The sequence below is a fragment of the Coregonus lavaretus genome (assembly GCF_964263955.1).
Source record: "Coregonus lavaretus genome assembly, chromosome: 1".
Taxonomy (NCBI): Eukaryota; Metazoa; Chordata; class Actinopteri; order Salmoniformes; family Salmonidae; genus Coregonus; species Coregonus lavaretus.
The window spans coordinates 70,998,910-71,025,963 of NC_139988.1; the positions used below are offsets into that span (position 1 = coordinate 70,998,910).

At 42.2% G+C, this 27,054-nt stretch overlaps 1 protein-coding gene across 1 annotated transcript in view; it reads left to right on the forward strand.

Moving 5' to 3' along the window:
* The first annotated feature begins 317 nt into the window (after positions 1 to 317).
* Positions 318 to 27,054, forward strand: part of muc13b (mucin 13b, cell surface associated) — a 28,191-nt gene continuing 1,454 nt past the window's right edge. The window contains exons 1-11 of the mRNA XM_084160757.1: positions 318 to 466; positions 18,084 to 18,575; positions 21,870 to 21,992; positions 22,494 to 22,603; positions 23,967 to 24,025; positions 24,409 to 24,584; positions 25,125 to 25,259; positions 25,351 to 25,390; positions 25,884 to 25,921; positions 26,133 to 26,220; positions 26,366 to 26,627. Coding sequence (XP_084016883.1) covers positions 394 to 466; positions 18,084 to 18,575; positions 21,870 to 21,992; positions 22,494 to 22,603; positions 23,967 to 24,025; positions 24,409 to 24,584; positions 25,125 to 25,259; positions 25,351 to 25,390; positions 25,884 to 25,921; positions 26,133 to 26,220; positions 26,366 to 26,627 — 1,596 coding nt within the window. The 5' untranslated portion in view covers positions 318 to 393. The remainder of the gene's footprint in view (positions 467 to 18,083; positions 18,576 to 21,869; positions 21,993 to 22,493; positions 22,604 to 23,966; positions 24,026 to 24,408; positions 24,585 to 25,124; positions 25,260 to 25,350; positions 25,391 to 25,883; positions 25,922 to 26,132; positions 26,221 to 26,365; positions 26,628 to 27,054) is intronic.

Sequence of the window (27,054 nt, forward strand, 5' to 3'; positions counted from 1 at the left end):
TATGTACAGTACTTATATCTGGCCAGACAGCCTATTGTATGTAGCCTAGTCTTGACTCTAGTCATATTGCAAAATAGGACTCCGTTTGATTATAGGTCAAAAATATCCCATTTAAGCTTTTTCTCTCTACTTCTCATAGCAAAACCCAGAGCCATATAAATACATTATATATTTTTTTAAGTAACTAAGAATAACGCGATTATTAAGTGATCATAGCGCATTAAGATACTGGTAAAATAGTGCCGCCCTTGCGAGGAGTGGTCAAAGACACCTGAACCATCAGTATTCAAACACAACAAGGAAGACCACCTGGCGACGCACCTAGAAGTCGTAGTATTTATCGCCTGTCGCAGTTTTTTGGCCTGAAGAAAGTTTTTCCTTTACTTTCATGAGATGAGCAAGATGTTCGTCGTTAGACTTATTCTCTTTTTCTGCCTTGCAGTGGCCGTTTTCGGACAGACACCAAGTAAGTTTAACGGTCTCTCCCCCATTTTGGACAACAGGTTGATGTCATTATATAGTCTATTGAATGTCTTGTCGAACAACTAATTTAAAACCAGTTTAGTTCATCTTAAAGCTAGAATCCTTAATAGAAACAATATCAAAACGACTACCTGCCTCTGTTTTGGTAAAAAGCTGAGGGATCGGCATGGAGAAATCTTTCCACTCAAATTTATAGACCTAGCTATGGATGAAAGGACTGACCATCCATGATATCAAAATGTGAGTTGTAACCATGTTTATTTACGTTTACATTGTTCACAAACATAAATGTATAAGTCCAAAAATGGACGTAGCTGCTAAGGATTCTAATTTTAAAGATACGGAAATGGGCTATGGGTTATTGATAAAGTAGCCTGAGTCTGAGTTTAAACACAGATTTTTAAATTATTCAGTAAAAGCTAGAATTAAATCATAAGACTAATGCACTGAATAGACCTTCCTTTCTCATAAATCAGGAATAAGACTGAAGTGCTTTCAAGTTGCCTCTGAAGTGTGAGCGCTCAATCTGCTGTTCAATGGTCACTTCTAACTTCTAATACTAATTTACTCACACAAATGTCATTTTAGTTTAATACCCTTCTGTGCATATTTACATCGTTCAATGTTAATATGTAATTCTGAATCTCTGCAATTGAAGACAAGCAGTAGGCTATAGTAAACATTAACTAGCTCGTTTTCGAAGCGTCAATTTAGGGAAGAGTTCTGTGTGCCAAAAGAGCATCTCTATAGTCACTGTAATATCTCCTCTTATCCATGATTGGATTGATACATGTCTATGAAAGCATTTCCCCCCCAAGCGTTGTCTTGTGGACCAGTATGGGAGATTAAGGAGCGCTACTTGAAAGATTTCCCCCAGGAAAATCCTACTGTAATATAATTTCCCCCAGGTGGTACACTGCCATACAAATGGGTTGGGAGACTGGTGAGCTAAGCTGAAATGTATTGGCAAATGCAACATTTATAAAGACATTAAGTATTTTTCTGCTACCGCTGTAAGTGTAATCCTTACCAAGGAAGGAAACAAATCGTTTTCATCTTTCCTTTGTGCTTCACAAAATCCATGCATTGGTCTTATACAGTATACATTTTGTAAAGGACCAGTCTGCCTTTGACCCTGAAGAGTCATTTGGGTGGCCCTAAGCTTGCACTCTGTCATGCAGAGGGCCTTTTCCGCTCTACCCTTCCATTGTCCTCATAGGCTCTCATGATTGAAGAGATATTTTGGCTAATTCTCAGTGTTTGCAACTGTTGCAGATGCCACACTGATTCCACGTCAGTAAGGCTGTATATCCTATACAGTGGGGAAAAAAAGTATTAAGTCAGCCACCAATTGTGCAAGTTCTCCCACTTAAAAAGATGAGAGAGGCCTGTAATTTTCATCATAGGTACACGTCAACTATGACAGACAAAATGAGATTTTTTTTTCCAGAAAATCACATTGTAGGATTTTTAATGAATTTATTTGCAAATTATGGTGGAAAATAAGTATTTGGTCAATAACAAAAGTTTCTCAATACTTTGTTATATACCCTTTGTTGGCAATGACACATGTCAAACGTTTTCTGTAAGTCTTCACAAGGTTTTCACACACTGTTGCTGGTATTTTGGCCCATTCCTCCATGCAGATCTCCTCTAGAGCAGTGATGTTTTGGGGCTGTCGCTGGGCAACACGGACTTTCAACTCCCTCCAAAGATTTTCTATGGGGTTGAGATCTGGAGACTGGCTAAGCCACTCCAGGACCTTGAAATGCTTCTTAGGAAGCCACTCCTTCGTTGCCCGGGCAGTGTGTTTGGGATCATTGTCATGCTGAAAGACCCAGCCACGTTTCATCTTCAATGCCCTTGCTGATGGAAGGAGGTTTTCACTCAAAATCTCACGATACATGGCCCCATTCATTCTTTCCTTTACACGGATCAGTCATCCAGGTCCCTTTGCAGAAAAACAGCCCCAAAGCATGATGTTTCCACCCCCATGCTTCACAGTAGGTATGGTGTTCTTTGGATGCAACTCAGCATTCTTTGTCCTCCAAACACGACGAGTTGAGTTTTTACCAAAAAGTTATATTTTGGTTTCATCTGACCATATGACATTCTCCCAATCCTCTTCTGGATCATCCAAATGCACTCTAGCAAACTTCAGACAGGCCTGGACATGTACTGGCTTAAGCAGGGGGACACGTCTGGCACTGCAGGATTTGAGTCCCTGGCGGTGTAGTGTGTTACTGATGGTAGGCTTTGTTACTTTGGTCCCAGCTCTCTGCAGGTCATTCACTAGGTCCCCCCGTGTGGTTCTGGGATTTTTGCTCACCGTTCTTGTGATCATTTTGACCCCACGGGGTGAGATCTTGCGTGGAGCCCCAGATCGAGGGAGATTATCAGTGGTCTTGTATGTCTTCCATTTCCTAATAATTGCTCCCACAGTTGATTTCTTCAAACCAAGCTGCTTACCTATTGCAGATTCAGTCTTCCCAGCCTGGTGCAGGTCTACAATTTTGTTTCTGGTGTCCTTTGACAGCTCTTTGGTCTTGGCCATAGTGGAGTTTGGAGTGTGACTGTTTGAGGTTGTGGACAGGTGTCTTTTATACTGATAACAAGTTCAAACAGGTGCCATTAATACAGGTAACGAGTGGAGGACAGAGGAGCCTCTTAAAGAAGAAGTTACAGGTCTGTGAGAGCCAGAAATCTTGCTTGTTTGTAGGTGACCAAATACTTATTTTCCACCATAATTTGCAAATAAATTCATTAAAAATCCTACAATGTGATTTTCTGGAATTTTTTTCCTCAATTTGTCTGTCATAGTTGACGTGTACCTATGATGAAAATTACAGGCCTCTCTCATCTTTTTAAGTGGGAGAACTTGCACAATTGGTGGCTGACTAAATACATTTTTTCCCCACTGTATTTCAGTATGGTCCTTACAGGGTTTGGCTGATCTGGGATGTGCTAGCATGCAAGGCATCGGTCAGTTCACCGTTGTGGTGGTTTAGGTTTTCCCAACTTGACAGATGATGCTTAAGAGATGGTGCTAGCTCAACCACGCCACCACTATATTTCTTTCCAATCGCTGAAATGCCGTTGTCATATTTGTACCTTTCAAATTGTTTACCTTCACACTTTGATCCTGGCCTACAGTATTTACTATGTGAAGTGGTTACTCTTTTTCAATGGTAGCATGCAATCTGAAACAATGTTTTTAACGTCATTGCTTGAATTACTGTGGCTCTGGAAAGTTTAATTGTGAGGAAGGATAGCATCTATAAGAAAAGCCTGTTTTGAACCCCCAGTTGATCATATCAAGAAATTGCATTGAGTTGGTCATTGAAATCTTCATCCAACCCGTAAATGTCAAACTGGGATGTTCTGTCTTGAGAGGACACGATACAGCTGTGGCCCACTGATTGCCCATCTCTGTTTTTTCTGTAGTCTAGGACTGCAACCTGCACTGCTTGATGGGATAACAACTATTTCAGGAATGCGCCCCTAATCCCCCTGAGTAAGCGGGAGATGTTACCACGGTAACTCAGGAGAGCGATGGCTAGGCCTCCATCCTGTTGTTCGGCTTAGACTCAAATGACTGCACAGTGAAAACCCCAGAGTTTCTCGCTCATTGGGATATCAAATGAGGTGGCTTGATTGAGACTCAAATGACTCAGCACAGAAAATACCCTCGTTTTTTTGCTCAGTTAGGACTCAAATGACTCAGCACAAGTGAAGAGTCCAGTGTTTCAGGGAATCCAATGTCCTGGCATGATTCTGACTCCACTGACTTAGCACAGTGAGGAATCATATTGCTTGATTCAGACTCGAATGACAGCTTATTTCAGACTCTAATGATCTAATTCAGTCTGGAATGAGTCAATTTACGACTACTATGGATGACTATCCTCAATTAAGTTTCTTGTTGTGATGAGACAAATATGACCTGAGACATTTAGGCCTACTCAGTAAACCCCCACTTGTTAGAGTCATGATCACTGGTATGGTGCTTGTAACGCCAGGGTAGTGGGTTCGATCCCCGGGACCACCCATACGTAAAAATGTATGCACACATGACTGTAAGTCGCTTTGGATAAAAGCGTCTGCTAAATGGCATAATATATATATATATATAATAATAGTCAACAACATGGCGTACCTTGGCCTTTTTTGTGATGGTTTCTTTCTAGAGAAACGAAAAGGCAAAGTCCATGAACTCATAAATACCTAGGCTTCGTATCAGGAATATTATGTTCTTGTCATGCTGATAGGCGTATATTTTCCTCATCGTTTTGATGATCAATTGACCTTAGATAGCGGAGTTGATTCATATGCATTGCTTTTATAACTACTCAATGACACTGATGTGTGTTGCCATTAGTGCCCTGATAGAAAATTATTGACATGGACAAACATTTTGATTATGAGACAGGGACTTGGAATGGGTCCCTTCTGTGTGGGTCTTCTTGATACACTTTCAGTGGGGATGTGCAAGTACGACTGTGCATGTGAAGGTGTGTGTGGGTAGGAGAGGAGAGTGTGGGGTGGGTTGCTGGAGGTCAGATGTGAGGTTCCAATGGGGATCTTTCAGAAACCAGTGGGATTGTGTGTTCAGGTGTGTCCACACACACACACACACATACACTGTCTTATTGGCCCTGTCAATTAATAACGTTTTAAGTGCTCTCAGTTGCAAGTCATGAATTGATAAAACGGCTGTTAAAGAAATGTCTTAACAAGATGGTCAATTTTCCATCTGTAAAGATGGAAGGTCTGGATAATGTAGGCCTCTGACCTAGATGTAATTTTAGGTACAATAAGTTCCCTGCATTAAATTAAATCGTAAAACTAGAATAATTGACAGAATATGACACAAAACAACACGTCACGTAGAGGGATTCAAACTTGGCAAAAGATGCCCTTTTAGTTAATATTCTATCCATCTGTGAAATAGTGATAAAGGTCAGTTGGTTACTTCCTCATTGGTCTTACAATCACTAACTTAAACTCTTTTATTGTGGTTTTTGTGGTTCAACTCAGAGTTCTCAACGTTTGTGTTTTTCCCCAACCATTGTGTTGGTGGGCCGCCCTTCCTCTCCGGATCGGGCTCTATGGAATAGTATTGTAGCATGTCTACCCACTCTGCCCAGAAAATGCACTTTGGTGATGAAATGTCACTTCCTTACCAAGACAAATATGACTATTAATGTTCTGAATCGTTCAGTGGGGTCTTTCTCTAACGTACACTACATGGCCAAAGTATGTGGACACCCCTTCAAATTAGTGGATTTGGTTATTTCAGCCACACCCGTTGCTGACAGGTGTATAAAATCAAGCACACAGCCATGCAATCTCCATAGACACAAATTGGCAGTAGAATGGCCCGTGCTGAAGAGCTCAGTGCCTTTCAACGTGGAACTGTCATAGGATGCCACATTTCCAACAACTCAGTTCGTAAAATTTCTGCCCTGCTAGAGCTGCCCCGGTCAACTGTAAGTGCTGTTATTGTGAAGTGGAAACGTCTAGGAGCAACAACGGCTCAGCCGCCACACAAGCTCCCAGAACGCGCATCGCGTAAAAATCGCCTGTCCTCGGTTGCAACACTCACTACCGAGTTCCGAACTGCCTCTGGAAGCAACGTCAGCACAATAACTGTTCGTTGGGAGCTTCATGAAATGGGTTACCATGGCCGAGCAGTCTCCCACACGATCACCATGCGCAATGCCTGGAGTGGTGTAAAGCTCGCCGCCATTGGACTCTGAAGCAGCGGAAATGCGTTCTCTGGAGTGATGAATCACTCTTCACCATCTGGCAGTCCGACAGATTAATCTGGGTTTGGCGGATGCCAGGAGAACGCTACCTGCCCGAATGCATAGTGCCAACTGTAAAGTTTGGTGGAGTAGGAATAATGGTCTGGGGCTGTTTTTCATGGTTCGGGCTAGGCCCCTTAGTTCCAGTGAAGGGAAATCTTAACGCTACAGCATACAATGACATTCTAGACAATTCTGTGATTCCAACTTTGTGGCAACAGTTTGGGGAAGGCCCTTTCCTGTTTCAGCATGACAATGGCCCCATGCACAAAGCGAGATCCATACAGAAATGGTTTGTTTAGATCGGTGTGGAAGAACTTGACTGACCTGCACAGAGCCCTGACCTCAACCCCATCGAACACCTTTGGGATGAATTGGAACGCAGACTGCGAGCCAGGCCTAATCGCCCAACATCAGTGCTCGACCTCACTAATGCTCTTGTGGCTGAATGGAAGCACGTCCCCGCAGCAATGTTCCAACATCTAGTGGAAATCCTTCCCAGAGGCTGTTATAGCAGCAAAGGGGGGACCAACTCCATGTTAATGCCCATGATTTTAAAATGAGATGTTCGACTAGCAGGTGTCCACGTACTTTTGGCCATGTAGTGTTTCATTAACATTATATGCCAAAAGTCTGATTTTATAACCTAATTCATTTTGTGGTTGTCTTTAAAGTTGTTTTCCGCGGGTTGCAAAATTACCATGACACAAGCTGAATTAAATGTAAAAGGCCCTGAAAATAAAAGCTTGTTATACGCTCAGTGCTCCGTTGACATTTCACAGAGACACGCTTGTTTTTGTGAGAAATCGTAGAAAAATAAGAGGTATTTCGAATGAATATGAAAAGTGTATACTAAAATATGAAAATACTACTCGTCATGTTTCAAAATCAATAACCATCTTAGCTCTATTGTTTTATGTCCTGCGGATTCGAGAAGAAAGATGATGAGTTCAACGGGAAAGTGAGCCTGTCAGGTAACCAGTAGCCAAAATTCTTGTACAGAATCCAGCCTAGCTGTTGGGATGCAATTTTCCAGATTTTTGACCACTTTTTTTCTCTGGCCTCCATTGATTTAGTCACCCTAATTCTGGCCATCCTACAAGGGTAAAAACTCCAAAAACTTTTGAACGGATTATGTTAGAGGCATTAGGATCGGACCGTTGGTTTTCTTAGAGGATTATCTACCCAATTAGCATACCCATTAGTCAAAATATGCATTTTTGATTGAACACGCTAAGTATTGTCTTTGTTTGCACAATTTTCCCATGACGATTTCCCAGAAATTAGCTATGAACTGTCTCATATACAGGTAACAGACAAAATATAGGAAACACAAGTACATTTAGGGTTTTGGCGCATCTTATGGTGTGGGGTGCATTTTCCTAGCAGGGTTTAGGTCCACTCAATCCCTTAGAGGGCAAGGTGTAAATGCCAATACATACACAACCATTCTGAGTGATCAACTTCAACCTATGGTGAATCATTTCTATCCTGATGGAAGTGGTCTCTTGCAGGATGAAGATTCCCCCAGCCACAAGTCACGAGTGGTCATTGAATGGTTTGATGAGCATGAAAACTAAGTAAACCATATACCATGGCCGTCTCGGTCACCAGATCTCAACCCAATTGAACACTTATGGAAGATTCTGGAGCGGCTAATGAGACAGCATTTTCCACCACCATTGTGTCGCATCCCTCCAATAGAGTTCCAGACACTTATAGAATCTATGCCAAGGTGCATTGAAGCTGTTCTGGCTCGTGATGGCCCAATGCCCTATTAAGACACTTTATTTCGGCAGTGACCTGTACTTCCTCCTATCTTTAGTGGATTGTCTGAGGGGAAGAGATGAGTGCTGTTATCCAGCTTGGACCCCTCCTGATAAGGATACTAGGGATGGAACAAGGAAGTACCAGTCTACTCTCCCACTCCTTTTTCTTCTCCCATCTTCCCTCTTTCATTGACACTTCTCAGATGTGAACTCTCTACGACCTATTATTGCAGTTCTTTAAAGTTTGTCCACATTTCTGTAAGTTTACTTTGTCTGACCTGCTGAACTTGAAGATATTTATCATGAGTCAGTTTCAGTGGGACTTTGAGAAAAGGGGCATACTGCAGAAGTCTTAATGAGGTGGTAGTGAAAGCCGATTTGTCACATAAATCTAAAGTGAACTCAAATTAAAGTAATCCAGAGCAAACACTTGGGTGTTTTCAACGATCCTGTCATTATCAGTGGCGATTTTAGCATGTAAATCTTGGTGGGGCAAACTGTCAGCAAAGACAACACTAAACAATACATTAATTGGACTATAACGGTGACAAACGGTGCCCACAAACTGTTAGGGCCTACATAAAGCTGTCCCAACAGTGGAGTCCCAACAGCAGTCTCAACACCTTACCACCGCTACACATAGCTATCAGCGGAGCCTTGTCTGGCGGCGAAACACTTCATTCAGCCTCATTTACTGCCTTTAAAAAAAACAGCTGATATGGCTGACTTGCTTAAACAAATGTGGTTTCTACTGACAATTGAGATGTACAAACTATGGCATAAGGGGATGACGAGCGGATAAGAGGCAATCCGTAATTGTGATTAAGACATTAATGAGCGAGCTAGGACGGACTTAGTCAATATAACTATTTGTTCAGCACTTTTGAAATGTACACCGACAGAATTCAGAACATGGGCCGCTCTTACAGTATTCTCCCTGTACCCCAAGTCCGAACCGTATAATAAATAAAGGGGGCATATAATTGTATTTATTTATTTTATTTCACCTTTATTTAACCAGGTAAGCCAGTTGAGAACAAGTTCTCATTTACAACTGCGACCTGGCCAAGATAAAGCAAAGCAGTGCGGTAAAAACAACAACAACAACAACACAGAGTTACATATGGAATAAACAAAATGTACAGTCAATAACACAATAGAAAATGTAGTAAGTTATGGAGGTAAGGCAATAAATAGGCCATAGTGCAAAATAATTACAATTATAATTAAGTGTTAACACTGGAGTGATGTGCAGAAGATGATGTGCAAATAGAGATACTGGGGTGCAAATGAGCAAAATAAATAACAATATTGGGATGAGGTAGTTGGGTGGGCTAATTACAGATGGGTGGTGTACAGGTGCAGTGATCGGTAAGATGCTCTGACAACTGATGCTTAAAGATAGTGCAGGAGATAAGTGTCTCCAGCTTCAGAGATTTTTGCAGTTCGTTCCAGTCATTTGCAGCAGAGAACTGGAAGGAATGGCGACCAAAGGAGGTGTTGGCTTTGGGGATGACCAGTGAGATATACCTGCTGGAACGCATACTACGGGTGGGTGTTGCTATGGTGACCAATGAGCTAAGATAAGGCGGGGATTTGCCTAGAAGTGATTTTATAGATGACCTGGAGCCAGTGGGTTTGGCGACAATAATGTAGTGAGGGCCAGCCAACGAGAGCGTACAGGTCACAATGGTGGGTAGTATATGTGGCTATGGTGACAAAACGGATGGCACTGTGATAGACTACATCCAATTTGCTGAGTAGAGTGTTGGAAGCTATTTTGTAAATGACATCGCCAAAGTCAAGGATCGGTAGGATAGTCAGTTTTACAAGGGCACGTTTAGCAGCTTGAGTGAAGGAGGCTTTGTTGCGAAATAGGAAGCCGATTCTAGATTTAACTTTGGATTGGAGATGCTTAATGTGAGTCTGGAAGGAGAGTTTACGGTCTAACCAGACACCTAGGTATTTGTAGTTGTCCACATATTCTAAGTCAGACCCGCCGAGAGTAGTGATTCTAGTCGGGCAGGCGGGTGCAAGCAGCGTTCGATTGAAGAGCATGCATTTAGTTTTACTAGCGTTTAAGAGCAGTTGGAGGCCACGGAAGGAGTGTTGTATGGCATTGAATCTCGTTTGGAGGTTTGTTAACACAGTGTCCAATGAAGGGCCAGATGTATACAAAATGGTGTCGTCTGCGTAGAGGTGGATCTGAGAGTCACCAGCAGCAAGAGATACATAATTGATATACACAGAGAATAGAGTCGGCCCGAGAATTGAACCCTGTGGCACCCCCATAGAGACTGCCAGAGGTCCAGACAACAGGCCCTCCGATTTGACACATTGAACTCTATCTGAGAAGTAGTTGGTGAACCAGGCGAGGCAGTCATTTGAGAAACCAAGGCTAATTTAGTCTGCCAATAAGAATGCGGTGATTGACAAAGTCAAAAGCCTTTGCCAGGTCAATGAAGATGGCTGCACAGTACTGTCTTTTATCGATCGCGGTTATTATATCGTTTAGGACCTTGAGCGTGGCTGAGGTACACCCATGACCAGCTCGGAAACCAGATTGCATAGCGGAGAAGGTACAGTGGGATTCGAAATGGTCGGTGATCTGTTTGTTAACTTGGCTTTCAAATACTTTCGGGGGGGGGGGGGGGGGCATGGGCAAGTTGCAGCGGCGTGTGCAGAGCTGGTGGCCGGGGTAGGGGTAGCCAGGTGGAAAGCATGGCCAGCCGTAGCAAAATGCTTGTTGAATTTTTCGATTATCGTAGATTTATCGGTATTGACAGTGTTTCTTAGCCTCAGTGCAGTGGGCAGCTGGGATGAGGTGCTCTTATTATCCATGGACTACAGTGTCCCAAAACCTTTTGGAGTTAGTGCTACAGGATGCAAATTTCTGTTTGAAAAAGTTAGCCTTTGCTTTCCTAACTGATTGTGTATATTGGTTCCTGACTTCCCTGAAAAGTTGCATATCGTGGGGGCTGTTCAATGCTAATGCAGTACGCAACCGGATGTTTTTGTGCTGGTCAAGGGCAGTCAAGTCTGGGGTGAACCAGGGGCTATATTTGTTCTTAGTTCAGAATTTTTTGAATGGGGCATGCTTATTTAAGATGGAGAGGAAAGCACTTTTAAAGAACAACCAGGCATCCTCTACTGACGGAATGAGGTCAATATCCATCCAGGATACCCGGGCCAGGTCAATTAGAAAGGCCTACTCGCTGAAGTGTTTTAGGGAGCGTTTGACAGTGATGAGGGGTGGTCGTTTGACCGCGGACCCATTAGGGACGCAGGCAACGAGGCAGTGATCGCTGAGATCCTGGTTGAAGACAGCGGAGGTATATTTAGAGGGTAAATTAGACAGGATGATATCTATGAGGGTGCCCATGTTAACGGATTTAGAGTTGTACCTGGTAGGTTCCCTGATCATTTGTGTGAGATTGAGGGCATCTAGTTTAGATTGTAGGACGGCCGGGGTGTTAAGCATATCCCAGTTTAGGTCACCAAGCAATACGAACTCTGAGGATAGATGGGGGGCAATCAATTCACATAAGGTGTTCAGGGCACAGCTGGGGGCTGAGGGGGGTCTGTAGCAAGCGGCAACAGTGAGAGACTTATTTCTGGAAAGGTGGATTTTTAAAAGCTCAAACTGTTTGGGCACAGACCTGGATAGTATGATAGAGCTCTGCAGGCTATCTCTACAGTAGATTGCAACTCCGCCCCCTTTGGCAGTTCTATCTAGACGGAAAATGTTGTAGTTGGGAATGGACATTTCAGAATCTTTGGTGGCCTTCCTAAGCCAGGATTCAGACACTGCTAGAACATCAGGGTTGGCGGAGTGTGCTAACGCAGTGAATAACTCAAACTTAGGGAGGAGGCTTCTGATGTTAACATGCAAGAAACCAAGGCTTTTGCAGTTACAGAAGTCAACAAATGATAGCGCCTGGGGAGCAGGAGTGATACTGGGGGCTACAGGGCCTGGGTTAACCTCTACATCACCAGAGGAACAGAGGAGGAGTAGAATAAGGATACGGCTAAAGGCTTTAAGAACTGGTTTAAGAACTGGTTTTCTAGTGCGTTGGGTACTGAGAAAAAAAGGGGCAGATTTCCGGGCGTTGTAGAATAGATTCAGGGCATTATGTACAGACAAGGATATGGAAGGATATGAGTACAGTGGAGGTAAACCTAAGCGTTGGGTAAAGATGAAAGAGATAGCATCACTGGAGGCACTGATTGAGCCGGTCTCCGCATGTGTGGGGGGTGGGACAAATGAGCTATATGAGACAGGTTGAGCAGGAATGGGGGCTCTACATTGAAAAAGTACAGTTAGAACTAACCGAAACAGCAATAGGCAAGGCATATTGAGATGCGAGAGAGGCATAAAGCAGTCACAGGTGCTATTCGAGAGAGCTAAGACAACAGCTGGTAATGGCGACGAAAGTTTGAGCTGAGGCTAAACAGGATGGGGTACCGTATAACGGAACAGTCCAGCAGGCATCAGCTGTGTAGCTGAGTGATCATAAGGTCCAGTGAACAGCAATAAGTAAGTCCGGGAGCAGTTCAGTGGCTGCTACGATACAGGCGAGCTGGAGGCACGGCTGTTGATTGCATGTGCTAGCGGGCCGGGGCTAGCAGATGGATCTTCGTGGTCGTCGCAACGGGAAGCCTGTTGAAACCACATCAGACGATTATTTCGGCAGACCAGTCGTGATGGATCGGCGGGGCTCTGTGTCAACACCAGGAGGTCCCGTCCGGTTGACAGAGAGGTAGATAGCTGGGTGATGGGCCTGGCTCGAGGCTAGCTCAAGGCTAACTGGGGTTAGCTTCAGAACAGTGGTGATTAGCCAACAACAACAACAGCCATTCGGTTGCAGCTAGCTAGTTGCGATGATCCGGTGTTAAGGTCCAGTGATTCAATGATTCCGGCGGAAAATCCGATATGCTCTGGCTCGATAGCGTGATGTGCAGACTGTGCAGACTGGCCGACAATTGTCCAGGCTAGAGCTGGCTGGTATTTAGTGCAGGCCACGGCCACGGACAATGGTGAAGACCGCTAACGGTGGCTAATAGCAAGTAGCTAGTTAGCTGGCTAGCTGGCTAGTTTCAGCCAGAGGTTCTGGATAAAAATGTATGAAGAAACAACAGAATCCGTTCCTAATTTGGTGAGGCGGGTTGCAGGAAAGTATATTTAGTTAAAGGATGGAAAGTGAGATTGAGAAATATATACGAAAAAGACAAAAAAACGGGCTATTTACATGAGGACACTACAGAAAACACGAAAGCTCTTACAATATTTGATGATGACATTTATCTAAAAGAGGCTATAGGCTACATGTGCACCACCAAGTCAGAACAGTAGGCTAAATTATGAGGGGAACAGGGACCAAATTATTAGGGTGAGGCACATGGGCTACTAACAGCTTACTACACAACATACAGTACATTCTGAAAGTATTCAGACTACTTCCCTTTTTCAACATTTTGTTACGCTACAGCCTTCTTTTAAAATTGATAAAAACAAAAAATCCTCATCAATCTACACACAATACCCCATAATGACAAAGCGAAAACATGTTTTTAGAAATGTTATCAAATTTATAAAAAATTGAAAACAGATACCTTAGTTACATAAGTATTCAGACCCTTTGCTATGAGACTCGAAATTGAGCTCAGGTGCATCCTGTTTCCATTGATCATCCTTCAGATGTTTCTACAACTTGATTGGAGTCCGCCTGTGGTAAATTCAATTGATTGGATATGATTTAGAAAGGCACACACCTGTCTAGATAAGGTCCCACAGTTGACAGTGCATGTCAGAGCAAAAACCAAGCCATGAGGTCGAAGAAATTGTCCGTAGAGCTCCGACGCAGGATTGTGTCGAGGCACAGATCTGGGAAAGGGTACCAAAACATTTCTGCAGCATTGAAGGTCACCAAGAACACAGTGGCCTCCATCATTCTTAAATGGAAGAAGTTTGGAACCACCAAGACTCTTCCTAGAGCTGGCCGCCCGGCCAAACTGCGCAATCGGGGGAGAAGGGTCTTGGTCAGGGAGGTGACCAAGAACCCGATGGTCACTCTGACAGAGCTCCAGAGTTCCTCTGTGGAGATGGGAGAACTTTCCAGAAGGACAACCATCTCTGCAGCACTCCAACTATCAGGCCTTTATGGTAGAGTGGCCATACGGAAGCCACTCCTCAGTAAAAGGGTACGTAACAGCCCGTTTGGAGTTTGCCAAAAGGCACCTAAAGATTCTCAGACCATGAGAAACACGATTCTCTGGTCTGATGAAACCAAGGTTGAACTCTTTGGCCTGAATGCCAAGCGTCACGTCTAGAGGAAACCTGGCACCATCCCTAATAATAATAATAATAATATGCCATTTAGCAGACGCTTTTATCCAAAGCGACTTACAGTCATGCGTGCATACATTATTATTTTTATTTTTTTGTGTATGGGTGGTCCGGGGGATCGAACCAACTACCTTGGCGTTACTAAGGTGAAGCATGGTGATAGCATCATGCTGTGGGGATGTTTATCAGTGGGAGGGTATGGGAGGATCGAGGGAAAGTTGAACGGAGCAAAGTACAGAGTGATCATTGATTTAAACCTGCTCCAATGCACTCAGGACCTCAGACTGGGGCGAAGATTCACCTTCCAACAGGACAACGACCCTAAGTACACAGCCAAGTCAACGCAAGAGTGGCTTCGGGACAAGTCTCTGAATGTCCTTGAGTGGTCCAGCCAGAGCCCGGACTTGAACCCGATCGAACATCTCTGGAGAAACCTGAAAATAGCTGTGCAGCGACGCTCCCCATCCAACCTGACAGAGCTTGAGAGGATCTGCGGAGAAGAATGGGAGAAACTGCCGAAATACAGGTGTGCCAAGCTTGTAGCGTCATATCGAAGAAGAACGGTTTATTCTTTGTCATTATGGGGTGTTGTGTGTCGATTGATGAGAACCCCCCCCCCCCAAATTCAATCCATTTTAGAATAAGGCTGTAACTTAACATGTGGAAAAAGTCAAGGGGTCTGAATACATTTCCGAATGCACTGTACACTTAGTATTACTTTCTTAGCAGTGGGTCTATTACAGTATACATATCTCCCTGGCATATTACATAATGTATGCAGCAGCATACAATACATTTTTGGACTCACCTTGTTGTGCTGTGCTCACTTGAACAGGAAGGTGGTGATGCGGGCCTTCATAGGGCAAATTTTGTCATCAAAGTCTTTCATTCTCTGGATTTATAGTGCTTTCAAGACAACTGGGAACTCTGAAAAAGGTTGAATCATGACGTTAGTGATCTTCAGGTCGGCGCTCTAGAAAGAGGCTCACTGAAGTCTGAGATTTCCCAGTTCCGAGTTTCCAGTTGTTTTGAACGCGGCAGAATTCATGCTGGATTGACAGCATGGCCAATGTTGAATGTTTATCTTTTTAAGCTTGGAAAAGAGACCCTTAAACCCAGACTTGGACCACACATCCACTCCACTGAATAGCAGGCTAGTGATTGCTTTGCAATGCTTGCAGTTAGCCACTGATTCCTTCCAAACCACATTTTCTATATTTTCCGCTGGCTGCCCCACCACCACAGAAAACATTGAGCTAGGCTGAAACACCTGCATTACTCAAGAAAGCAAAAAAGAGACCATGTTTGTATGTGGCTTTATTAAGTCAATGATTATTTAATTTTTTCATTGTTTGCAAACTGATATGTGACATGTATTAATGCCAAAATAACATGCAAACCTGCCCTTTGATGGGTCGCCACTGGTCATTAAAATGAGTTTGTAAAAGTAGTTTAGGAGCTTCAGAAGTATTTAAGTATTTAAGTGCAAGTATTTTGCAATTTACTTCCCTAACCATTACAAAGTAGTTTCATTGTAGGGCAAATTCATGTCCCGAATTATCTTGTTTGTGTGTTTAATGGGTGGACGTGAATCATGATATAATTTTACTGTGACACTAAAGAGGAAGAGACAGTGAAATTCAGCCCCTTTCCTGGCCGCTCACCCAAAAGTGAACACTAGTAACCAAGCAATAAATCACAATAGTCACACGACACAAAGTACAGAGCAGGTTACCTACCTATAGTACAAACAATGGCATTGTCTACGCCTAGTAGTTATGGACTTGGACAGTGGACTCTTGTCTTTTTTTTTACATTACCTGCTTTTTCTCTGAGTGATACCTGTAAATATGTTTCCAGTGAGAGAGTAGGCATATACAATGTAGAGTGAAACTTTAGCCAGGTGCTTCAAGTGTTGCTGGCTGGCTAGCTTTGTTCTCTTTCAGGGGCCCCTGTAGTTCTTTTGGGACAGGGCTGAGCTGTATACAGTCAAGGGCTGAACCCACAAGACTCCAAATAAAGACCCTATTCTTTGCTGTGCTGCTGCTGTTCTGCAAGAGCATCACGGTGGACAGTGAATGAAAGGATGTGGGTGTTTGTGTCTGCATTGTCTGTGCGTAGGGGTTGGTGTCTGCTTCAGTAATGAAATATGACTGTTTAATCAATGTCTATCTATCTTGGTGAACTTGGATCTGTCTTATCCTGCCAACTACAATTATCCAAATGAATGGCATATTATAGATTTTATCGTAGCATTTAGTAGCAATGGCTTAAGTCGCAGAGGGACCTAGCCTATACTGTATATGGGCTTAGTTTGTCGTGTTAACTGTACAAGCCCAATGCTGCATTTTTATTTGTTCACATCTTGCTGTTACATGCCCTGGATTGCACCTGAAACTTAAACATAACGCAATGTTTATCATGCCGATGGTCTTATGAACAAGGTGACGCAGTCTGCTGAAGTGGACACATCCTGTGTTTGGCATCCCTGTTATTGAAGTGGTATATTATGAGTTTCAGGGTTGGTGGAGGGAAAGATGGTGGGGAGGGTGGACAACTTTTCTGAATTCAGAGTTGACCCCTAGGCCCTACCCTTAGGCACTTCATGTAGATCTGAAAGGATTGGATAGGTATAAGCAATATTGTACTTTCACCTTTTCCTCTGATAGACTAGGTGGAATCTTCGACTGAGTTACACCTGTCCAACCAAGCCTTTAGTGCTACATAAATACATAAGGGACGGGGGATAAGTGTTCTTCCCACACCCCTTCTACCTGAAGTGTCCACTCGTTCAAGTGTCTACCATATTTCTTACTCCAGTCCAATTCTTTGAAATCCTTGAGGGGGAGTGAATGAATGCATACCGTCACCTCAGGGAGAAGGGGGAGAAACTATATTGGGCTAGGGTGGAACATAGAGGAGAGGAAGACTCAATGTTTGTCCAGGGCCCGCGCCATTAGGTTGTGGGAGTCTTCCCAGCTGGGCTGATAAGAGAATGGAGGCAGTACAGCCTTGTTTCCATTGTGTGACAGTAAATCAAGAATGAACTGTCTTCTCTACCCGTCAAAGTACCTGACCAGTGACAATATTTCCTGTACGATTTAATTATATAGAATTTCTTACAATGAAAAAGTGTTTGTAACAGATTTATGTTTTAGGGAAAATAAATCTTAGCAGCAGTGAAAACTAGTGTCAACTTTTTTATGGGACACAGACATTTCAGTCAGCCGCTGAATGTTGTTTTTGCTACATTAATTATCTTAAAGGGCAATTCCACCACTTTTCAACCTCATTTTCATTATCTCGAGCACAATACCAGTGTCTACATATGTGAAAATGGCGCATTTCTAAAGTTAAAAAGTTCTACTCAATGACATCATCAAGCACAGGGAGCAGTGAAATGCCATCCCCTGGCAAAAAAAATTATGGCAGGTTTTGGAAATCACTTTTTTACTTTTAATTCTACTCGATGAGGAATATTTTAGGACCTTTCTTTTTAACCACAGAATGGGGACATTGGTATGGTACTGGAGATAATGAATATGAGGTTCAAAGTGGTGCAATTGCATTTATTCAATAATAATTAATCTATACCCTTCAGCCGCTGATCCCAATGCTGAACCCTCTGCTACCCCCCCCCCCCCCCCCCCCCCCCCCCTTCCAACAATGTCCCTACAGCAACAGCTCCAACAGCATCAACCGAATCTCCAACAACAAAGGATCCTACACCAACAACAAAGGATACTGCAGCAACACCAACAACGAAGGATACTGCAGCAACACCAACAACGAAGGATACTGCAGCAACACCAACAACGAATGATACTGCAGCAACACCAACAACGAAGGATACTGCAGCAACACCAACAACGAAGGATACTGCAGCAACACCAACAACGAAGGATACTGCAGCAACACCAACAACGAATGATACTGCAGCAACACCAACAACGAAGGATCCTGCAGCAACACCAACAACGAAGGATCCTGCAGCAACACCAACAACGAAGGATCCTACAGCAACACCAACAACGAAGGATACTGCAGCAACACCAACAACGAAGGATCCTTCAGCAACACCAACAACGAAGGATCCTGCAGCAACACCAACAACGAAGGATACTGCAGCAACACCAACAACGAAGGATCCTGCAACAACAACAACACCAAGTAGGCTCATTAGTCATCCAACTAACCTTCTTGTTTTTCTATGACCAGGGGTGTCAAATAGTAGGCCCGATTTCATATGGGCTGCCATGTTGGCTTGGTAAGATGTCTTTCTTCTTTTTTTTTTTCTTCTTGAATGACTAAAACCATATAGAAGCTGTGTAGAAATAATAATGGATGATGAAAAATTATTAGCCTAACAATCACTGAAACGAAAGCTAGACAGTCAGGGAACATTATTGAAAGAGGAGTAATTGTTTTGCAGATTTTGACGGCAAAACAAAAGCTAGAGTCTTAGAGCATCAGAAATTCTAAAGATGATTGATAGAGGACTATATTTTGGACATTTTGACAGCAAGGCAATACAACCCATTGTCATTGCGTCCCTCTAGACCGCAGTGAATGCCCTCTGGGCAAATTTACTGAGTTGTTTTGATGACAGAATGACTGGAATAGGGTATGGATTGGGTTAACACCATTATCAGACCTAGAAAAGTTATCTGGTGACATGATTTTAGGGAATTATTTCAATGCACATATACAGAATCTATTCACGCCCCTTGGAAACCGCTCAAGGATTTCACCATGAGGCCAATGGTGACTAAAACAGTTAGAGTTTAATGGCTGTGATAGGAGAAAACTGAGGATGGATCAACAACATTGTAGTTACTCCACAATACTAACCAAATAAAAGAAGGAAGCCTGTACAGAATAAAAAAAATATTCCAAAACATGCATCCTGTTTGCAGCAAAACACTAAAGTAATACTGCAAAAAATGTGGCAAAGCAATTAACACTTTGTATTTAGGACAAAAAATTATGTTTGAGGCAAATCCAATACAACACATTACTGAGTACCACTCTCCATATTTTCAAGCATAGTGGTGGCTGCATCATGCTATGGGTATGCTTGTAATTGTTAAGGACTGGGGAGTTTTTCAGGATAAAAAAGAAACTGAGTGGAGCTAAAACACAGGCAAAATCCTTGAGGAAAACCTAGTTGTCTGCTTCCCACCAGACACTGGGAGATCAATTCATCAAGATCAATTCATCTACACAAAAAAAAAAAAAAATTTATGCACGCATGACTGTAAGTCGCTTTGGTTAAAAGCGTCTGCTAAATGGCATATTATTATTATTATTATTATCTTTCAGCAGGACAATAACCCAAAACACAATAACCTAAAACACTGTAATTGCTTCTGCAGTGATTATCCATTATGGTCACAGCCAATTCAATATTAAAATCCAAAACGAGTGCGCCTTTGCCAATCTTAAATGGTGATATGATATCCCACTTTGGAAATTGGATCTGCTCATTGAGTAAGACGGTAAAAAGGTAATTCAATTATGTACATAATTTTCAGAATTCACATGTGGTGGCAGGTAGCTTAAAGATTAAGAGTTTTGGGCCAGTAACCGAAAGAAATCTGTCTGTGCCCTTGATCAAGACACTTAACCTTAATTGCTCCTGTAAGTCTCTCTGGATAAGAGCGTCTGCTAAATGACTATAATGTAAGAACTTTTTTTATAAAGCATTAATAAACTATGTATAACTAGTATACATTCAATGTATTAAACTATTAATAAATGATCGTTTCGTTATTTGTAAACATTTATACATATTTAATAAGCATTCATAAGCATTGCATTGCAAGGATGTATAAATATTAATTTATAACAGCTTATTCATTAACGTTTTAATAAATTGTCATCAATTAATGCAATTAAGTAGTTACAAAACATATCAATACAACTCCTATTTCAGAGCTCATAGTAAGGTTTCAAATAACATCAAGGACAACGGCATCTGTACTAAAAGTAGTGCAAAAAAGGCCATATCACAGTACTTGGGTGCTGATTGGCTGAAACAGCATTTCAGCCGTGTGTATATCAGACAATATACCCCACCCCCTCTGGCCTTATTGCTTAAATATATAACCAGCACAGTTGTGTGTTGCGTGCAATATAGGCTAATTGCAAGCTGCAGTATTTCAAACACATTTTTGAGTAAGTGCCACTTGTATATTTAAATCAATAACTCATAACTCTGGCCCTCGAGTTCCACAGTCATACTGGTTTTCCAGTTTTCCCTTCTGCTTTGATCAATTGATGCCACTGATTGGCTGGGGAGTGCACACACACAAGGGCTTTGTTTAGGATGAAGGAGATATAGTAAATGGGAGTGGTGCTGTTTTAATCAACCAGTGAAGGAAAGTTGTTATTATTGTGGCTAACATGGCAATTTTGTACGGTGTGCTGCTGCATGACTCTTGCTATTTGGGTCACATTCGAATAGCAGTTCGTGGACATACCCTGAGCGACAGGAGCAAACGGACCTCAATGAAAGTTGAAGAATGGTGTGCAACATTTGTATTTATTTATTTACCCTTATTTTACCAGGTAAGTTGACTGAAAACATTCTTTTTTACAGCAACGACCTGGGGAATAGTTACAGGGGGGAGGAGAGGGGATGAATGAGACAATTGGAAGCTGGGGATGATTAGGTGGCCGTGATGGTATGAGGGCTAGATTGGGAATTTAGCCAGGACACCAGGGTTATCATCTCTACTCTTACGATGAGAGTCAGGACACCTGTTTTAACATCCCATCCGAAAAAAGGCAACCTACGCAGTGCAATGACGCCTTCACTGCCCTGGGGAATTGGGATCTCCAGATGGAAGAGTGCCCCCTACTGGCCTTCCAACACCACTTCCAGCAGCATCGGTTCTCCCATTCAGGGTCCAACCAGGACTGACACTGCTTAGCTTCAGAGGCAAGCCAGCAGTGAGTGGGAGGCAGGGTGGTATGCTGCTGGCAATTTCGAGAGCACTTAAAATAACTTAATTAGTACGTACTGCTGCAAATGTAACCAAACTTTTATTTTCACAAACCTTTATTTGCAACATGTAAAAAGACAAAGTAACATGGTGACAGTCAAATATAACATGGTGACAGCTTATATATAAACCACTTATAAAATTAACTATATTAACTACACTTTTCGTTGTCCTATTTTAACTACAACTAAAATAGGAAAATGAAAAATGTATAGAAAAGCTGAACACACCCTTGTTTTCCCAAGTAGAAATCTGTCCCTCGTTGAAATGCATCAAGCCAAACCAGTTGTATGCCCCAGATTATTGTTCTTTAGGGCAATTTTGCTGTTTAGTGGACAGACATTCTCCCCAAGACTTGCTCTGTATCGTCTATTCTACACAGATTATTTTGTATTAATAAATGCATCACAAAGTGCTATGTGCGTTCTAAAGAACTGTGTTCCTCTTTAATTTTAAGATCCCTGTGACTCAAACCCATGCAATGGCAGTAGCAGCTGTCAGCCAGGCTATGCATCCCACTTCACCTGTCTCTGTATTGCTGGCCAAACATACTCTGAGGCAAGTGGACTATGTGAGGAAGGTGGGTATCTCCTCTTTGACACCACTAGTGGGTGCTACAATACCATGGATGACAGAATGATATAGCCCTACATAGCTCTGATTGATAGGGAGGACAGCTTCATCATCTACAATGAAAAGTTAGGAACTTTAGAAACTATTCTGATTTAAGACGAGTTTTTTTTGTCCTGGGCATGGTTAAGTGTGGATAAGCTGGTTCTATGTTTGTATTTAGCTTCCACGTGAAGCAATCGAATAGGTTTAGGTTCTCATCAATACATTGATAAATGTATAAGTGTATGAATACATAAATGAGAGCAACCTAGATGACAGTGGGTAGATGAGTCAAACTCAGTTAAATATATATTATATTAGCTATAGCATCTATACATGTATATTGGATCTCATGTACCATCTCCTCTGTGGGCTTTTTAACACAATGCTGCACCCCCACCATTTTCAATAGGTGCTTATCATTCGTATTTGTCATGTGATACCACCATGTGTTGATTCTCAATTTCAGCCAAGGTCTTCCCTGGATCTCTGACCCTGACTAATTTGCCCTTTGAAGAAGAAATGATCAACTCAACAACACAACAATTCAACAAGATAGCTGTCAAGATCATTGACTTGGTAAATAGATATTAGACGTTTTACACTGTATTTATGTCTGTCTGTAGTTAAAAATCACAACTTTTCTCCAACGTTGTCACATAGTAAGGTCGTTACCAAGCTGTTTGTGACATTTTGACAATGTGTGAGCTAGGTAACAGCTGCATTACACTTGTTGTTAAGTCCTTGGAAACTGTCCCAGTCAACCCAGGTCGTAGAAACTGTAGAATTTTTCCAAGCAGGTATTTTCACAACAGTTAGTGCAGTAATTCTGAGGAGAAAATATGGGTTCTTGATCTTCTAAGGAGCATCCATGTTGACCCGTTCAATCAGTGAACATACATCTACTGTAGTAATATGAACATTCACATCTCATTTACTTACTTAATCTCACAAATGAGATGAAGTTAATAAAGAAATGCCATCTATTTTAAACATTTTCTAATTAATATAATGGGATACAATTGAATGTGTGTGTGGAAATCCTTCAGTCAGTATCAGCTACTGTAATGGCCTTGAAAGATGCTAATAAAGATGGACCCCCATGTAAAAATACGATAATGATGACCTTAGTACAGCACCTAGTGATTATATAATGGATCACATTTTGGAATGGCAGTCACAGGGACTAGGGTCCTGGTCGGGTTACCCCCCTAATTAACTACATTGGTGTCAGAAGTGGTTAGTACCATTGGAAGCATGTCCCTAGCGAGTCTGGCCCACAGTAAAGTTTTCTGAGGCATAGCTATTTTTGGTTATTAGTATGCGTGCATCACAAAGTAATCAGACCTATTCTCACTATATTGAAATGCTTCAGCTGCTATTCAGCTTGAATTCTACATTTAAAACATCTCCCACAGCTATAAAAAAACTTTTTCTCCAGGAAATGTACCGTTTCAGTCATATTTATCTTACCTTAGAAGTATTATGTCAGTAGTGACGTCATATACCATAAGCCCATGTTTACTTTGCAGGCTGACTAGGATCTATTGAGTGATGCAATGTCCCATAAATGTAATGCCCAAATCAACTTATACAAAACAAGTTTTGCAGCTACATAATCCAAAAGGAAGCTTGAGATCTTTACTGGAAGCCTGGGATTTTGTTTTGCTGTTATCTTGCAACCTTTCAGTAGCCTACATCTTATCTTTTTACTTTTGCTGTTCGTGATTCACAAATGATTATTTTGATTTGAAATTATTCGATTCACCATGATCTAACCATACCCCATCTACTACAATGTTTGTTGTTTGTAAAAAACAACAGTCTCCTTTATTTAGCTGTACTAGGCTAATCTAATTTTAGCGTGTCATGATGAAGAAACGTTGAGATGAACTGTCCAGCAGAATAATATTGTGAACTAATTTGTCTGTCCGAAATACAGATGTTTATGGCTTTTAAAGGTCACGCCGGCTACATTGATTCCACAGTGCTGAAGCTCAGGTCAGTGTTAATGTAGTTACTGTGGTCCCCTGTTTTTACCATAAAAATATAATTTTGTATACCAGTCACGCTATAGGCTACACTACAATTTTCGTGTTATTGGTTTGATTCTAACAAACTACTTTCATCCTTGAATTTCAAAGTCAACGTCTTCTTGAACAAATTCAACCTAACTGTAATTGTGTCAGTTCAGATTATTATAACCATCATGATAATGTCTCATTTTGACTTGGAAGATATCCCACGCCCAAGACAAATATTGACAGATGATTGATGCTGTAGCTATCACTACTTTCTTGCACACTTGTGAAGATCATGAGTATGTGATAGTTTCATGATGATCCTAACTCTAAAAATCCTGATACTAATTTGCCTCCTAGCAGAATGAGTGAGGGTTCGGCTCGTACCTTCTGGTCACGTGAATCAGCAGGTGTCAACGCGACCATTGAGAACAATTTTAAACTCAACTCCATCATCGACGAAACCATCATCAATGGAATTATAGAAAATGCTCTTCAAGACAGTAAAGATGATGTGTTCTTAAAAGCGAAATACAAAGGTATGTCACCTATAGTAACACACTATTCCCTTTATGTATAATGACTGTGGTTTAACATAAGCTAGGAGGCAATCTAGTGAGCATAGCTACAATGAATGTCGAGGCAAAGACCGAGAACTAAGTGTGCAATCAATCACAATCATGATGTTGTCATATGTCATTGGTAGTATGATGTAACTTTACACTCTAGAGTAGTGATCCTCCTAAATCCTGCTGCTGGAGAGCTGTACCCTTATTTTGTCCCATGATTCAACTATTCAACTGATCTTCAACCCCTGGACTAGCTGTCTTTTGGATGTTATGCATTCAGGCCTCCACAGCGGGTAATGAAGACATGATGGGGGGGGGGGGGGGGGGACCACTGCGGCACTCGCACTTGTTATTGAAGATGTCAATGTGGAATTGATTTGAAGGAATTCCGTCACATCGGGCAATTGATTGAATTTATGGAATAAACATTGTTTGCCCCAAGCATAATGCTGAATGAAGGCACACTTACTTACTGTATGTAATCATCTCCCTGTGGCACTGTCTATACAGAAGCCAAACAGTGTGAATCGTCTCGGAAACCTTGTGAGGACACTTCAACTATTTGTAATTCTGTGGGTGGTAGACCTAAATGTGACTGTCGGACCGGTTACGTGAAAACGGAATACTCTATCAGAACATGCAGAGGTGAGTGGCACTGGGGGGGGTTGTTGCAATGACTTGTCCTTTGTAATAAAAACATATTGTGATAGACTTACTTTACCGTCTCTGTCTGCAGCTTGTGAAAGTGGGAAAGCAGACGGCTATGTGTGCCATGAGTAAGTACTTAAAACATTTAATTAATTCAATCATTTTCCATCAATTCATTTATTCAGTCATCTATTTTCACATAAACAATGAGTCTTTCATCTAGGAGTCTAACTCCTGAGTGGTGCAGTGGTCTAACGCACTGCATCGCAGTGCTAGCTGTGTCACTAGAGATCCTGGTTCGAATCCAGGCTTTGTCGCAGCTGGCCGCGACCAGGAGACTCATGGGCGGCGCACAATTGGCCCAGTGTCGTCCAGGGTAGGGGAGGGAATGGCCGGCAGGGATGTAGCTCAATTGATAGAGCATGGCGTTTGCAATGCCAGGGTTGTGGGTTCGATTCCCACGGGGGGCCAGTATAAAAAAATATGTATTCACTAACTGTAAGTCGCTCTGGATAAAAGCGTCTGCTAAATGACTAAAATGTAAATGAGTTTGGATGCAGTGCAATGGTTAACTTGCGTTGTTGGTCTGTGTGCAAAGATCACGTTTTTTTTTTCTTTCAGTTGTTCATTTGGTTATTCGGGATTCAACTGCAGTGAATGTAAGTATAACATACCATATTATGGTATGATAGTTCCTTACTTGGATTTCCTTGGATTTGACACTAGGCCGTCGCAATAGATTTGTGTGCTACAACTATTATTCTTTCATGTGGTGTTTCCTGTAATGGTGTTTGCAGGTTTTTTAACATCCCTTCTCTTTCTCTCTCTCCCTCTCTCTCTCCCTCTCTCTCTCCCTCTGTCTCTCTGCAGCATGGAAGTTGATACTGGTGATTGTCGGCACTGTTCTTGGTGCACTGCTACTCGTCACACTAATCCTGCTGCCAGTAGTTGCACGCAAGTGAGTCACAAACACAGAGGACAACATTTACACCATCTTTTAATCAAATAAAATTCATCTTTAATCTTGTTACAATTCCACAATTGTCTCTAATGTAGTATAAAATGTAGTTATTAAATCTTACGTGTATTGTCAATTTCTATAGGACACCCAAGAAGAGCTCCTCCAAGAAGTCCTCTAAGAACGCTGAGGTTCCTACCTACACCAGCCCCTATCCCGCCAAGGACTTCAGGGCATCGGCCTTAACCAATGGGGGTGTGACCAATGCCAGTTCAGGTTTTGCGGGCGTACCCAAGATCCCCCGGGCCATGCCCAACAATAACAGCAGCTGGGACCGTGGCAGCAACCTGGAGATGACGGAGAGCGGCAGCAGACAGGCACTGGTGACCAGGGGAGACAAAGGAGGGGTAAGAACCTAGGGAGGGAGAGAGGAAGAATGAGTGAGAAAGAAGGGGGAAAAAGACACAGTAGTTCATCTGGCCAGATAACTACCAAAGTATGACTTTATATGTCTTATAATCTCGGACAACCAGAACTAAAATCTTGCGTAATTGCACCAGATGCTCAATTAAGTTTGGGGTGAAACGTGTTCGAAAATGGACTAATGAGACTAGTTGGTGTGTATGTGGTGGGGTGTGTAACCATACACATATTATGATGAGTGTAACCGTTATATGCCCAACTACAAAAATGCCACCTTTTGGTAACGTCTATTATGTCTTGAAGAAGTACTATCATGCCCTTATACTGCCACTTACTATAAGATAAGTGACAGTATTATTTCATGTAAAAAGGAATCATTTTATTTGATCAACAGAGGATTTTCTTACCAAT